The 14,142-nt window shown below is 38.7% G+C and overlaps 1 protein-coding gene across 1 annotated transcript in view; it reads right to left on the reverse strand.

Moving 5' to 3' along the window:
• The window catches only part of LOC150081532 (midasin), a 1,449,634-nt gene that overhangs the window by 525,098 nt on the left and 910,394 nt on the right, over positions 1-14,142 (reverse strand). Inside the window, exons 51-52 of the mRNA XM_090380238.1 lie at positions 8,900-9,152; positions 3,451-3,593 (exon numbers count right to left, since the gene is read on the reverse strand). Of these exons, the coding sequence (XP_090236364.1) occupies positions 3,451-3,593; positions 8,900-9,152 (396 nt within the window). The remainder of the gene's footprint in view (positions 1-3,450; positions 3,594-8,899; positions 9,153-14,142) is intronic.

Below are 14,142 nucleotides of genomic sequence, written 5' to 3' on the forward strand. Positions count from 1 at the left end.
CATAAAACAAACCACCTTCATACCAGATTGCCATAACACTAACCAAGAAAACCCCGGTGGGCCGAAGGCCAGTGTGACTTTCAATATTACACTCTGACCTCCAATACATTCTATTTGTTTTTTGGACCCAGTCCGCCTCTATTATTATGTGAATAGAGTATGCTATACAAACTTGAAATCAGGTTTTTATTATTCCAGGTGATATATACAGGGTGTCTCAAAAATATTGGTGCGCTCTAAGATTGGTTTGGTTTGGTTTTTTTTTTAGGAGCATTAGCAACTAAGGCCATATTGCTCCGGGATATGCGGTGGTCATTCCCTGACCTTTCCGCAATCTTCGTATTTGGTGGTGACGGGCTCGAACCCACGCTCTAAGAAACAGAATAAAATTTTTCATAATGAATCCAGAGCACGTAGGCCTTTTTTACTATTGGTACAAACGTTTAGGGGAGGTAGGTAACATCTAAAGGAATGTGAATCGCATAGGAACCCATAACCGGAAGCGTCACCGTAAGTAGGTACACGGCGCTGTTCATCAGTTCGCGAGAGGGCAAATTTCTAGTTTACTCATATAAGCAGTAGTCGCCGCATGAAGAGCATGCATCAATATACGAACTGTGAGCTGGCAGACATGCACCTAGTGTATGAATTAGCAGGGGCAATGGACGAGCTGCTCAACGAATTTATGGAGAACGTTTCCCAGACAGACATGTACCGGACTACCGTTTGTTTGCTCGCGTGCATAAAAATTTGTGCGATTATGGGTCATTTAGAGGTAACAGGAGTAGTGCGGGCAGACCACGTTCGACGCGAACTCCCGCCATGGAAGAAAGTGTGTTGAATGCCATCCAGAATAATCCTACTACCAGCACACGTGCCGTTGCCTCTGCGTTAGGAGTGTCTCATTGTAGTGTACAGCATGTCTGGCATGACGATTCCTTACACCCCTTTCATCTGCAAAGGGTTCAGTTACTGCTCCCCCAAGATCATCCTGCACGTATGGCTTTTGCACAGTAGTTTCTCCAAGAAAGCGTTCAAGACTTGAATTTTCCAGTCTATGTTTTGTTCACGGATGAGGCTTATTTCACTCGGGAAGGCTTATTCAATCAGCACAATGCTCAGGTGTGGGCTCACGACAACCAACATGGTGTTTACCCCCATGCGGCACAACATCGCTTCGCAATAAATGTGTGGTCAGGTATGGTCGGTCACTGCTTAGTCGGCCCATACCTGTTACTATCCCGCATGAACTCCGCTAAATATCGGATCTTTCTTGAACAAGGGCGCCTCTGCAGCCAGGTGGGAAGGAGCAGCAGTGCGCAGCACACGCTTCTTGATTAGACCGGGGTTCGAGCCCGTCACCACCAAATACGGAGGATGCGGAAAGGTCAAGGAATGACCACCACATATCCCGGAGCAATATGGCATTAGTTGCTAATGCTCCTAAAAAAAAAAAAAACCAACCAACCAATCTTGAACAAGTTCTACCAGGGTTACTTGACGATGTTCCAGCAAATGTAAGATGCAGCATTTGGTTTCAACATGACGGGGCACCTGCCCATTACAGAAAGTGTGTTCATGACCACTTGAACAGGCGTTTTGGGCATCGATGGATTGGCGGTGGTGGACCTGTTCCCTGCCCCCCACACTCACCTGATTTATCGAGCTTTGATTTCTTTCTGTGGGGAGGCCCTCAAATCTATCGTGTACGAATCACCGGTGAAGATGGAAATGGATCTCGTGGCGAGACTCCTCTGTGCTGCTGCTACTGTCAAAGAAATTCCAGGTGTGTTCGACCGTGTCCGCCAATTCATGCTGCGTCGGTATCACGCATGCCTCGCATTTCATGGTGGAACCTTCGAGCATCTGTTGTAACATCATGAAATGCATCCATCTCGTACTCCATTGTTAATATTATGTCAAATAAATGTTTGCCACTAATTACTGTCTTGTGTCATTTCTGCTTCTTGTGCCTCTGCTATTACTTTCCCGTGACGTTTCTGGTTATGGGTTTCTATGAGATTCACATTCCTTTAGATGTTACCTACCTCCCCTAAACATTTGTATCAATATTTTTGAGACACCTTGTATATCTTCAAGTTATTATTCACCAACTGGAAAATATGTATGCCGCAGTAGATAGCAGCATAATTATAATCATGATTATAGATTGGCTAAGTTTTTAAGGTAATGAGACTTTCTGTACTTTCCAATAACAAGCAGCTTCAATTTACACAATAGCACACTAAAACTGTCAATATATCTTTATTTTCCTTGAACCCATGAGGCAAGGCTTCATCAGAACCAGCTAGTATAGTCCTGGGCAAATGCCTCATTGCAGTCCAGTTTTGTCTGCATTATAAACTTGCTCATATGAATATCTCTGTCCAATGTCAATGCAAATTCTGGATATACTCCTCTGCTGCATCATGGTCTGCATATCGACTCTCACCTGGCACAACCAACTTATGGATACAATACCTCCTCTTGAATCTACTGAGCCATCCATTGTATTAGCACACTCTTCCTGCCTTCCCAAGTTGTTATGGAATTGTCAAGCCTTCTCACATATAGTACCACCACCGAGAAGGGAAACCTTTAGCACACTTAGCTTTGAACCACATACACACTACCAAATCGAAATAATCAGCGAGATGATTTTAACATCTTTCTTTGTGGCAAGACCTTCTGTACATTACTCTCTGGCTTGGCAGTGTATTCTTGAAGCTTGTCTGCCCGCTTCACAATATATAAGACTGGCGTCAATCCTATGCTATATTGTTTAGCCGAGTTGCTATGGCATGCTGCTCACTTCATTTTCAATGACTTCCAGTTGCTGAGCAATGCTCATGGTATGGTGCTTCATCTTATGGATTGTTGATGATTCAGAAGTAGATTTTGAATGACTGCACAAGAGGAGAACCCTCATGCTTCCATTGCATTGATTCTTGCTTGGTCTCAGGATCCCAGTGATGAATCTGTTTCCCCTCTAGTAAAAATTCTGGAGATGAAAGTTTCAGGAACCCTTCCATAAAGCCATACACTGTCCTCTGAATTACTGCTTCTGCACAGGGGTCAGAAATCTGGGACCCAACTTTCCCTGACCTTAGTAATCACCAAATGCTCCTAAAAACCAAATAACAAACAACAACACAACTATTTTTCAACACTGTGTATTTCTTTGTTATAGTAAACTATGATTATTATTGTTGTTATAATTTTTGTATTGTCTTATCATGATTTAGCAAAAAAAAAATACAGAAGAAAAGATTCCACTAAATATGTTGATTATTTTTCTAGACATCGGCCAGTGTTTTCAAGTTTGATATTGCTTCTTCATAATGCATTCTTATATATAAAAAAAGGTGCTGCTCGCAAAAATGGCTAATAAGACGAGAGAGGTTAAACTTTCACTACTGTTATGAATATAAGAAAATTAAAAAAACTTACTTTAATCCCATAGCCAAAGCTTTCTTTGCCAACCAATTCCAATGCAAGCTAAAGAGAGATATTTGATATGACATATTCTTTTTGGCAATAGGTTCACAACAAACTTGCCACATGTGATGAAATAAAGAGATGGCATCCTTAACCTGAAATAAATGATGAAGGCTCTTATTATTATTTATAATATTAGAACTATATATCACTTCTTACATGAACCTTCAGTTTTCAGGTGACTGTAAAGTACTTCAAGCTGATACCAATATTGATTTAGTGCTGCTAGATCAAATCAGATAACTGCAAATGTTTGACAACTTGAACCCAAATTATAGCAACATCCCTCATATAACATGACATAAATATAAAATATAATTTCTTACAAGGCAACATAATAAGACAATGCTTTTCCATCGAACTATTGTGCCTATTTCATTATAATATATCTATTTATAACAAACTAAACCAAATAAATTTTGTCCTTATAAAATTAATGCAATACTTTTCCCTCACTGGTTAAGATTTTCACCTTTATAAACATACACTTATTATGCAATAATAAAAATAATGGGAGACCTTGAAGGAAGTGGAACCATAAGGCAATCACAGCGTAGGGTGTTCTTCAGAGAGGTAATGCCTCACCAATTTGATTAGCTATTTGTGAGGCTGTAATAAAGAACTGGATGCAAAAAATAATTTTGACATCATATATATAGATTTCAGTAAAATTTTTTATACTGTACCTCATGCATGATTATTATACAAATTGGTGCAATATGGCATTATTATTAGCTATAAGCTGCAAGGAAGCCTGAGGCTTATGCTGCACCAACAAAAAAAAAATCTGAGTTACCGAGAGAGAGAGAGAGAGAGAGAGAGAGAGAGAGAGAGAGAGAGAGAGAGAGAGAGAGAGAGAGAGAAGTAGAAAGGAATCACCAAGAAAGAGAAGAATCATGATTGGCAAGTTACCACTATAGATAAATGACAGTTAAGAGATATCACACAAAGACTGATATAACTCCTCTTCATGGACTGATATGATGAATGGGATTCCAGAGGGATTGGGGATGATGCACTTATCATTTTTAATATTTATTAATGCAGTGGTTAGGCCACATACCTTTGATGACGGCATACATGTTTGGAAACCTCACTTTAGGAAGGACACATATCTATTGAAAATTGTGCATAGAAGAGCAACAAGATTAGCTGGGGACATAAGGATATTCTTACCAAAATGGACCACTGTTCTGTAAATTGCAGCCTCCGGAAACCAAGTATCTGCACAGTAACCTAACTGAAGTGTATAAGACTTTAAATGGGTTAAGACAAAAAAAACCAAATAATTATTCTCCCTCAGATGAAATACATCGGGAAGATAAATTTAAATTTCAAATTATTTTAACTTAATCTTGCAGAGGCGGGTAATTTGAATAAATTTAAGGAAAGTTGGATAAGAAATATCAATTAAATTCAATAATAAAAATTTACCCACACATCTCACAGAATGATAAGTTTAAGAATAAAACGTAAAAAAAAAAAAAAAAAAAAAAAAGCAATCTTCATAAAAATAATCCAGGTATATGCCCCAGACTCCTCACAAGTTGACACAGAGACAGCTTCCTTCTATTCAGACCTACAAGAAACCATAGATAACACAAACAAAAAAGATATTTCAATAATAATGGCAGACTTTAATGCAAAAGTTGGAGGCTTTCGAAAGACTTCAGAATGTTCTAGGAAAATTTAGGAGAGGAGATAGAAATGAGCGAGAACTCTTGAACTTTTCAAACAAAGCAAAATATTCATCACCAAAACACTATTCTACCACAGATCTCAACATAAATATACAGTAGACTTTCAGAATAACAGCATCTTCATGGATTCATGATGCCGTTATTTCAATTTTTCCATCATCTAGAAAGTTTTATTTTTAATATATTTAATGCATAAAAAATTAGGCTAAATAAGAAATAGAGGGATTAAGAATGCAATTTTATTAACTGCACAAAAAAAAAAACAAACATGTTGACGATCCAGAGATCACATTATTCCCGCTCTGCAAGAAAGTCAATGTTGGAGACTGTAGTGTTCATGCAGGATGGTGCCACTCCCCACACTGGTCGACAAGCGAAGGAACTGCTCTGTTCAACATTCTAAAACGATTGCATCATTTCTAGAGATTTTCCACAGTTCTGGTCAGCCCAGCCCGATCACTAGATCACAATCCCTGTGATTTCTAGCTATCGGGATACCTGAAAGACAGAGTTCACCATGGCAACATACAGATGCTTGTCGATTTAAAAGCAAACATTAAACAGCATGTAGCCAACATCCCCAATCAGATGCTACACGAAACTGTATCGCATGCAGTCCGTTTTCAGAATGTCATCTCAGGTGAAAGAAAGCACATAGAATAATATCTGTAGATTTCTAAGTTCTGATATTAAAATCTAATCCTAAGTTAAGTATTCCATCCCATATTTACAGTGCTAATTTCTCCTCTGGTGGTGGAAATTTGAACTAATTTTTTTCCTTCTACAAATCGCTTCCCCATACCTTAAATGACATACCTACCAATTTTCATAGTGCTATCTCTAACCGTTTTGACACTAGGGTCTCCTGAATACGGAAACTTATTTTATAACCACCATGTACATATAATCTTTAAGGACACCTATGCATATGCATCCTTCATACAATATTCATCCAATTCTGATATTTAAAAGTAATTGATAAAGCAGAAAAGTCTTACATTCACTAGAGCATTTGTTTTAGCATTAGCATTAGTAGAGGCATATGATGCAAGAAAGCAAGCTTATGCAGCATCAGCAAAAAAAAAAAAAAAAACACTTCGATTTCACCCCTCCGTTCGTTCGAAATACCTGTCCAGCTGAGCCTTATATTTATTTAGGCTATCAACTTCCACAACAAGGGATGGAAGTCTGTTCCACCAACCAACTACCTGCTGGCTAAAAGAAAATTTACGTACATCTATCCTACGTCTGTCTTTCCTCAATTTGAATTTATGCCTTCCTCTCAAGTGATTATTCTGAGCAAGAGGAAGAATCCCATCAGCATCGAGCATGCTTAAACCATTCAAGGCTTTATACACCTCTATCAGATCACCTCGCTGGTGCCTAGTCTCCAGACATTGTAATTTGCAAAACTTAAGCCTTTCTTCGTAAGAGCAACCCTTTGTTCCATTCACTAATCTTGTCCTTCTCTGTACTTGTTCCAGCAGCTCTACATCCTTCTTGAAATGAGGCCTCCAGATCTGTATACAGTACTCATGGTGTGGCCTGACCATTGCTTTATAGAAGGGAATAATCACCTCCTTATCCCTGCTAGAAAAATTCCTGTATATCATTGACAAGACACAATGAGCTATTCTTTGCAGACCGTCTGCACTGCTCAGAAAACTTTATATCTGCCTGCACAATTACCCCCAGGTCCTTTTCATTCTCTACCACTGTCTGTAGTACTACAGAGTTGATACGTTGCTCTGGGGTTGCTGTTTCCCATATGCAGTACTTTACATTTGCCAATGTTAAACTTCATTTGCCACCTCTCAGCCCATCTGCTCAACCTTTCCAGATCCTGTTGCAGCAGCAGCATAGCGTCAGTAGTGTCCTTAACAACCCTGCCACCCTTTGTATCATCTGCAAACTTGGACATTAAGCTTGATATACCATCATCAATATCATTTATAAATACAGAAAACAATAATGGACCCAACACTGAACCCTGAGGGACTCCACTAATAACATTAGTCCACGATGAGCAGTGTCCATTGATTACCACTCTCTGTCTTCTCCCCCTCAACCACCCCTTTATCCATAGCAGCAATTTGCCTCCAATGCCACACTGCTCCAATTTGTGCAGCAGTCTGCCATGTGCAACAGTATCAAAAACCTTTCTAAGATGCAAATATATAATATCAAAGTTATTCCCTGCATCCAGTTCTTTTGTGACTGCATCATAGTATCCAATCAAGTTGGTCAGGCAAGACTTTCTCTTAACAAACCCATGCTGTGTTTGAGCTATACTCGAAGTCTTGTCTAGATGATCCTGCAGTGCTTCTTTAACCAGTGCCTCCATTAATTTTCCTGGAACAGGTTAAACTCAGAGGTCTATAATTACTTGTGTCAGCCTTTGACCCTCCTTTGTGAATTGGGGTCACATTTGCACATCTCCAGTCTATGAGTACCTCCCCTGAGTCCAAGGAAGCTCTCATAATTATGGCTAAGGGTTTGCTTACATCCTTTGCTGCCTCCTTTAATATAACTGGATAGATCCCATCCACCCCAGGTGCCTTTCTTGTGTTATCTTCAATAATTTCTCCTCCACTTTACTCTCAGTTACTAGAAGGTTATCTAGCTTACTGCCAGAGTTGAAAACACCTCTGGCATTCTCCTCGCTGAATATCTCCTCGTGTGTGAATCTCGATGCAAAATATTCACTTAGTTCGTTAGCCACCTGAGCAGGATCATCAACAGTTTAACCATCGATATCAAGTGGACCAATCTGATTCATCCCCTTCCTTCTAGAGCTTACATAAGTAAAGAACTCTTTGCTGTTTTTCTTTGCATCCTTTGCCAAAGATTTCTTATAATCTGCCTTTGCCTGCCTAACTTCCTTTGTAACTTGGTTATAGATCAACTTATATCTATCATAGGTTTTTTGTTGGTAGTGTATACTGATTATTATTTAGAGACTTGAAACAAAGTAGCAGCTTGTAAAGTTGTAAATTTCAATCAAACTGAAGCAAATATCAATCAATCCTGGATGAAGAGAGATATAGGCGCCTCCGTAGCCGGGTGGGAAGGAGCAGCAGTGCGCAGCACACGCTTCTTGATTAGACCGGGGTTCGAGTCCGTCACCACCAAATACGGAGGATGCGGAAAGGTCAGGAATGACCACCGCATATCCCGGAGCAATATGGCCTTAGTTGCTAATGCTCCTAAAAACCAAATAACAAACAACAAACAAACAAGAGAGATATCTTAAGTGAAACAGCCAAGGTAACAGAGTAGTGTTCAAATTTTTTGATAAATAATTTGAACACTGCCCTGTTACCTTGTTACCACAGCCCTATCAGAATCAAGAATGCATACAGCCAGTAAGAATGTGCGCAGTCCAGTACTTTTATTACTAAAGGAACTAGAGGAATTATTAATGTAGCACTGATTTAAAATTACACGGTTTCATCTTATTCCACCAACTGAATGCATGGCACGCTGAATTTTGTTACTATTCAATCATAGAAGTCCTACAGATTCAGCAGTGTAGTGTATAAATCAATGCACAGATATATATAATATGCAATTGCTCCATACTAAGATTCTATTTTTAATTACTCTTAGAAAATTTATATGAAATTTCTAGAACATTTTTTTAAAAATTAATCATCAAAATACATTAACTTATAAAATATAAATAACTTGGCAAGACTTACTTTCCAGAAGAGTTCATCAGAACAACTATAGTCTCCACCATTTAACAATGAATACAGCTCAGTAGTAAAGGTATTAAAGAACGGCACAATGTGCACAATAGCTGGATGGGGCAGATCTTCAAAATGCATTTCTCCAAGATAGTAAACCTTAGACACATCCATCAAAGACACGTGGGTATTTGGAAATTCCGATGAGGAAAATTCATCCTTTTCTAAGAATCTCATCTCATAGAGGAACAACAAGAGATGAAACCTAGGAGGAGGTAAGAATATGAACAAAAAAATTATTTAAATATCATTGTTACTATATGAGAATAACTAAACATTTTGATAAAGGAATTCCAAGTCACAGAATCATTACAAAGAGAGAAAGAGGTGGGGGAGAAGGATGGAGGGAAAGAGAAATATAACACTATATACAATTATATTTCTCATACTGCATTAGATACAATTTCTATGAGATATATCATGGTAATCTTCTACATTAATAAAGTGTAGCTTCAAAGTACAGAATTATCAGTATGTAATGAGCTCTGTTTACAATTATGGATTTCGTCATACATGTACAGTGCAAACTAGTAACATCGGTATCAGGACACAGAAAAAATGGATGCAGATATGTGTTCTATTAATTACATGGATGAAAGTACCATTTGTACACATCTGGAGAGTTCTTCATTCACAGGTTACATCAGCCTATTATTTTTATAACATCAGATAGATGTTGTTGTTGTTATTTGGTTTTCAGGAGCATTAGCAACTAAGGCCATATTGCTCCGTCAGATAGATGTATGTAGGATTGTGATGATTTAAATGAACAGGAAGATAAAACTAAGAAAACAAGCTTAAACAGCTTTAAGAGATGTTTTAGAGTAATAAATAGTACAAGAATATTTAATCTTGTACTGTGTTTATATCCATATTATGAGCATTACTGAAAAAATGATTGAGTTTAAATCTTTGGTTAAGACAAATAAAGCTAACGTGATATGGAAGGTTGGTTCTTATTTTCAGTTTATATGATGTATCTGCCACTACAGCCATATTGTTCCAAGCTCAGGATTCAATTCATAAAGGTATATGAAGTATTTTGGAAGGAGTATAAGGGATGCAGAACTGCAATTTGGGGAGTACAACGTCTACAGAAAGGATAGACAGGATAGGAAGGGGGGAGGGGTTATGCTATTAGTTAAGAAATACATAAAAACCAAGGAAGTGAAGCCAGTCGACATCGCTGGACAGTGCAGTGTTGAGTCAGTTTGGTGCGACATAAGCATTGGGAGATCAAAATTGAGAGTAGGAGTGTGCTATAGGCCTAATGACTCGGATGAGTACAATAAGAAACTGTACAGGGAAATAGAGTGGGCCAGTAAATCAGAGAGAATTCTTATAATGGGGCATTTTAATTTCCCAGATAATGACTGGTATTTGGGGGCTGGTTACTCACACACTAGCAGGGCTTTTGTGGATTTATTGGATGATTGTTTTCTACATCAGCATGTTCGGGAGGCAACTAGAGGGAGTAATACTCTTGATTTGATTATCAGCAGTGATTCTTCATGCATTAAGAATCTGCACATAAATGAACCACTAGGTGGCAGTGATCACAGTGTGCTGAAGTGGGAGTTACTGAAAGAGGTAACTACCATTAGGGGTAAAGGGAAGGGTTATTGCTTCCGTAAAGGCAACTACGATGGACTGAGACAGTATTTAAATTCTATACAGTGGGACCAACTGATGATGTTACCAACAGCAAATTCAAAATGGGAAGCATTCAAAGAACTTATCTTGGAAGCTACTAGGCTTTACATACCAACTAAGAAATACTGTTCAAGGTTTAGGCCAAAATGGATGTCAGATGAACTAATGAGGCATATGGCAGAGAAGAAAAATGCATGGGATACTTACAAATTAACACATGACACAGAAGCCTATGATAGATACAAGTTGATATGCAACCAAGTTACAAAGGAGGTTAGGCAGGCGAAGGCAGATTACGAGAAATCCTTGGCAAGGGATGCAAAGAAAAACAGCAAAGAGTTCTTTACTTATGTAAACTCTAGAAGGAAGGGGATGAATCAGATTGGTCCACTTGATATTGATGGGTCAACTGTTGATGATCCTGCTCAGGTAGCTAACAAACTAAATGAATATTTTGCATCGACATTCACACATGAGGAGTTATTCAGCAAGGGGAATGCCAGAGGTGTATTCAACTCTAGCAGTAAGCTAAAGAATCTTGAAATAACTGGGAGTAAAGTGGAGGAGAAACTGTTGAAGATAAACACAAGAAAGGCACCCGGGGTGGATGGGATCTATCCAGTTATATTAAAGGAGGCAGCAAAGGAAGTAAGCAAACCCTTAGCCATAATTATGAGAGCTTCCTTGGACTCAGGGGAGGTACCCATAGACTGGAAATGTGCAAATGTGACCCCAATTCACAAAGGAGTATCAAAGGCTGACACAAGTAATTATACACCTGTGAGCTTAACTTCTGTTCCAGGAAAATTAATGGAGGCACTGGTTAAAGAAGCACTGCAGGATCATTTAGACAAGACTTCGGTTATAGCTCAGACACAGCATGGTTTTGTTAAGGGGAAGTCTTGCCTGACCAACTTGATGGGATACTATGATGCAGTCACAAAAGAACAGGATGCAGGGAATAACTTTGATATTATATACTTGGATCTTAGAAAGGCTTTTGATACTGTTGCACATGGAAGACTGCTGCACAAATTGGAGCAGTGTGACATTGGAGGCAAATTGCTGCTATGGATAAAGGGGTGGTTGAGGGGGGGAGAAGACAGAGAGTGGTAATCAATGGACACTGCTCATCGTGGACTAATGTTATTAGTGGAGTCCCTCAGGGTTCAGTGTTGGGTCCATTATTGTTTTCTGTATTTATAAATGATATTGATGATGGTATATCAAGCTTAATGTCCAAGTTTGCAGACGATACAAAGGTTGGCAGGGTTGTCAAGGACACTACTGACACTATGCTGCTGCAACAGGATCTGGAAAGGTTGAGCAGATGGGCTGAGAGGTGGCAAATGAAGTTTAACATTGACAAATGTAAAGTACTACACATGGGAAACAGCAACCCCAGAGCAACGTATCAACTCTGTGGTACTACACTGACAGTGGTAGAGAATGAAAGGGACTTGGGGGTGGTTGTGCAGGCAGATATGAAGTTCTCTGAGCAGTGCAGACGGGCTGAAAGAGTAGCTCATGGAGTATTGTCAATGATATACAGGAATTTTTCCAGCAGGGATAAGGAGGTGATTATTTCATTGTATAAGGCAATGGTCAGGCACACCTAGAGTACTGTATACAGGTCTGGAGGCCTCATTTCAAGACGGATGAAGAGCTGCTGGAACGAGTACAGAGAAGGGCAACAAGATTAGTGAATGGAACAAAGGGGTGCTCTTACGAAGAAAGGTTAAAGTTTTGCAAATTACAGTGTCTGGAGACTAGGCACCAGCGAGGTGATCTGATAGAGGTGTATAAACCCTCGAATGATTTAAGCATGCTCAATGCTGATGGGATTCTTCCTCTAGCTCAGAAAAATCACCTGAGAGGGCATAAATTCAAATTGAGGAAAGACAGATATAGGATAGACGTGCGGAAATTTGCCTTTAGCCAGCAGGTGGTTGGTTGGTGGAACAGACTTCCATCCCTTGTGGTGGAGGTTGATAGGCTAAATAAGTTTAAGGCTCAGCTGGACAGGTATTTTGAACGAATAGAGGGGTGAAGTGGAAGTGGTTTTTTTTTTTTTTTTTTTTTTGCTGATGCTGCATAAGCTTGCTTTCTTGCATCAAATGCCTCTACTAATGCTAATGTCTATATTTTATTTTTAAGGTTGAACATTAGGTTATTTGCAGAGCTAGTTTTTTTATATTACCAAATATTTTTATAAGTTAGGAAACTAGATGTTCAGACTTTGTACATGTCATGGATAATAATTTCCAATCTAATTAAGTGATCTTAACAACACCATGTGTTAGCAAAAATATCATTTGGTTCTTGTAACAGTGACTTCCTTTTCTGCTTCACACCTGCCTGCTCGTTTCAAATTATTTCTACAGCTTTTGGGATCCAGCAGAATCAAACCAGGGTAGTTTCAGTACTTAGTAGCGATTCTGTTTGCTGGAAAGTTAAAAACAAAATTTTCAGCTCTTGAGTGACATTTCACCAATTTTTGCTACACTTTTACATGCCACTACCACCACATTAAGATGATTGAGCCTGTGAATATTAAGTCAGTGAATGTTTAATGATAATTAGAATGTAATTTGGTCCAGATCTATTAATATGTATTTTAGCTGTATAAATACTGAATTTCTTTAAGAATTATTGAGACGATAATGATGTTTGGATTCATTAATTCAAACATCTATAGGCATATATTTAGCCACAGAAAGACACATGCGTGTATCTTTCTATGGTTTTGACATTAAATCTGATTATATTAAATAAACTTATAAAAAGGAAAAATTTCTCTGATGTTTTATCTTATAACTCTTTGCCATTCCTTTGGCAGTGCATAGAGAACAACTGAGAAGAATATGGGTAAATGTAAGTTGAACTTACCAACTAGAACGTAGGGCGGGGACCATCCTGATTAAGTAAGTGTATGTGAGTTAGATGTGTATGCCATTTCAGACTCTGGCAAAAATTACTTCTTCCTGTTTATTGGAATGCTTCATAGACATCCACTGTTACTACTTGAGTCTTTCCATATCTGTTGCCATTTTTCTTTGGGGATGTTTTGCATTTTAAGCATACCATCTATATATGAAATTCTGCATGTAGCATTGATTGTGTTGTGTTGTGACAGTTTTAGCAGCATGATATGCACATTCATTTCATATACAGTGAAACTTCTCCTAACGGACACCTCTCTTTAATGGACACCTCTCTTTCACGGATATCTCTCTACAACGGACATTTTCAAATTCCCCAACTCTCCTCTATTGGTTTTAATGTGTTTTCAGCTTCTGTCTAGCGGACATTCTCTGTAACGTACGTGGACAGGCAATCTGCACTGTTTCGTTTAGATTAGCACTTAATTTGATCTTCCCGTAACAGACTGCGGGAGAGCTCAAGGCCCTTTTTCTAGGAACTTTTCTTCCACGTATTGCCTCAATCGTGTGTTTATTTTCTATTTTCGATTCTCTGAATTTTATCAAGGTTTACGTTGCGGTTCTAAACCCTTTTTCAAGAATTTTAAGGCACGTGTAAAC

This window comes from Mastigoproctus giganteus, chromosome 8, assembly GCF_048544385.1.
Source record: "Mastigoproctus giganteus isolate SK-2022 chromosome 8, ASM4854438v1, whole genome shotgun sequence".
Taxonomy (NCBI): Eukaryota; Metazoa; Arthropoda; class Arachnida; order Uropygi; family Thelyphonidae; genus Mastigoproctus; species Mastigoproctus giganteus.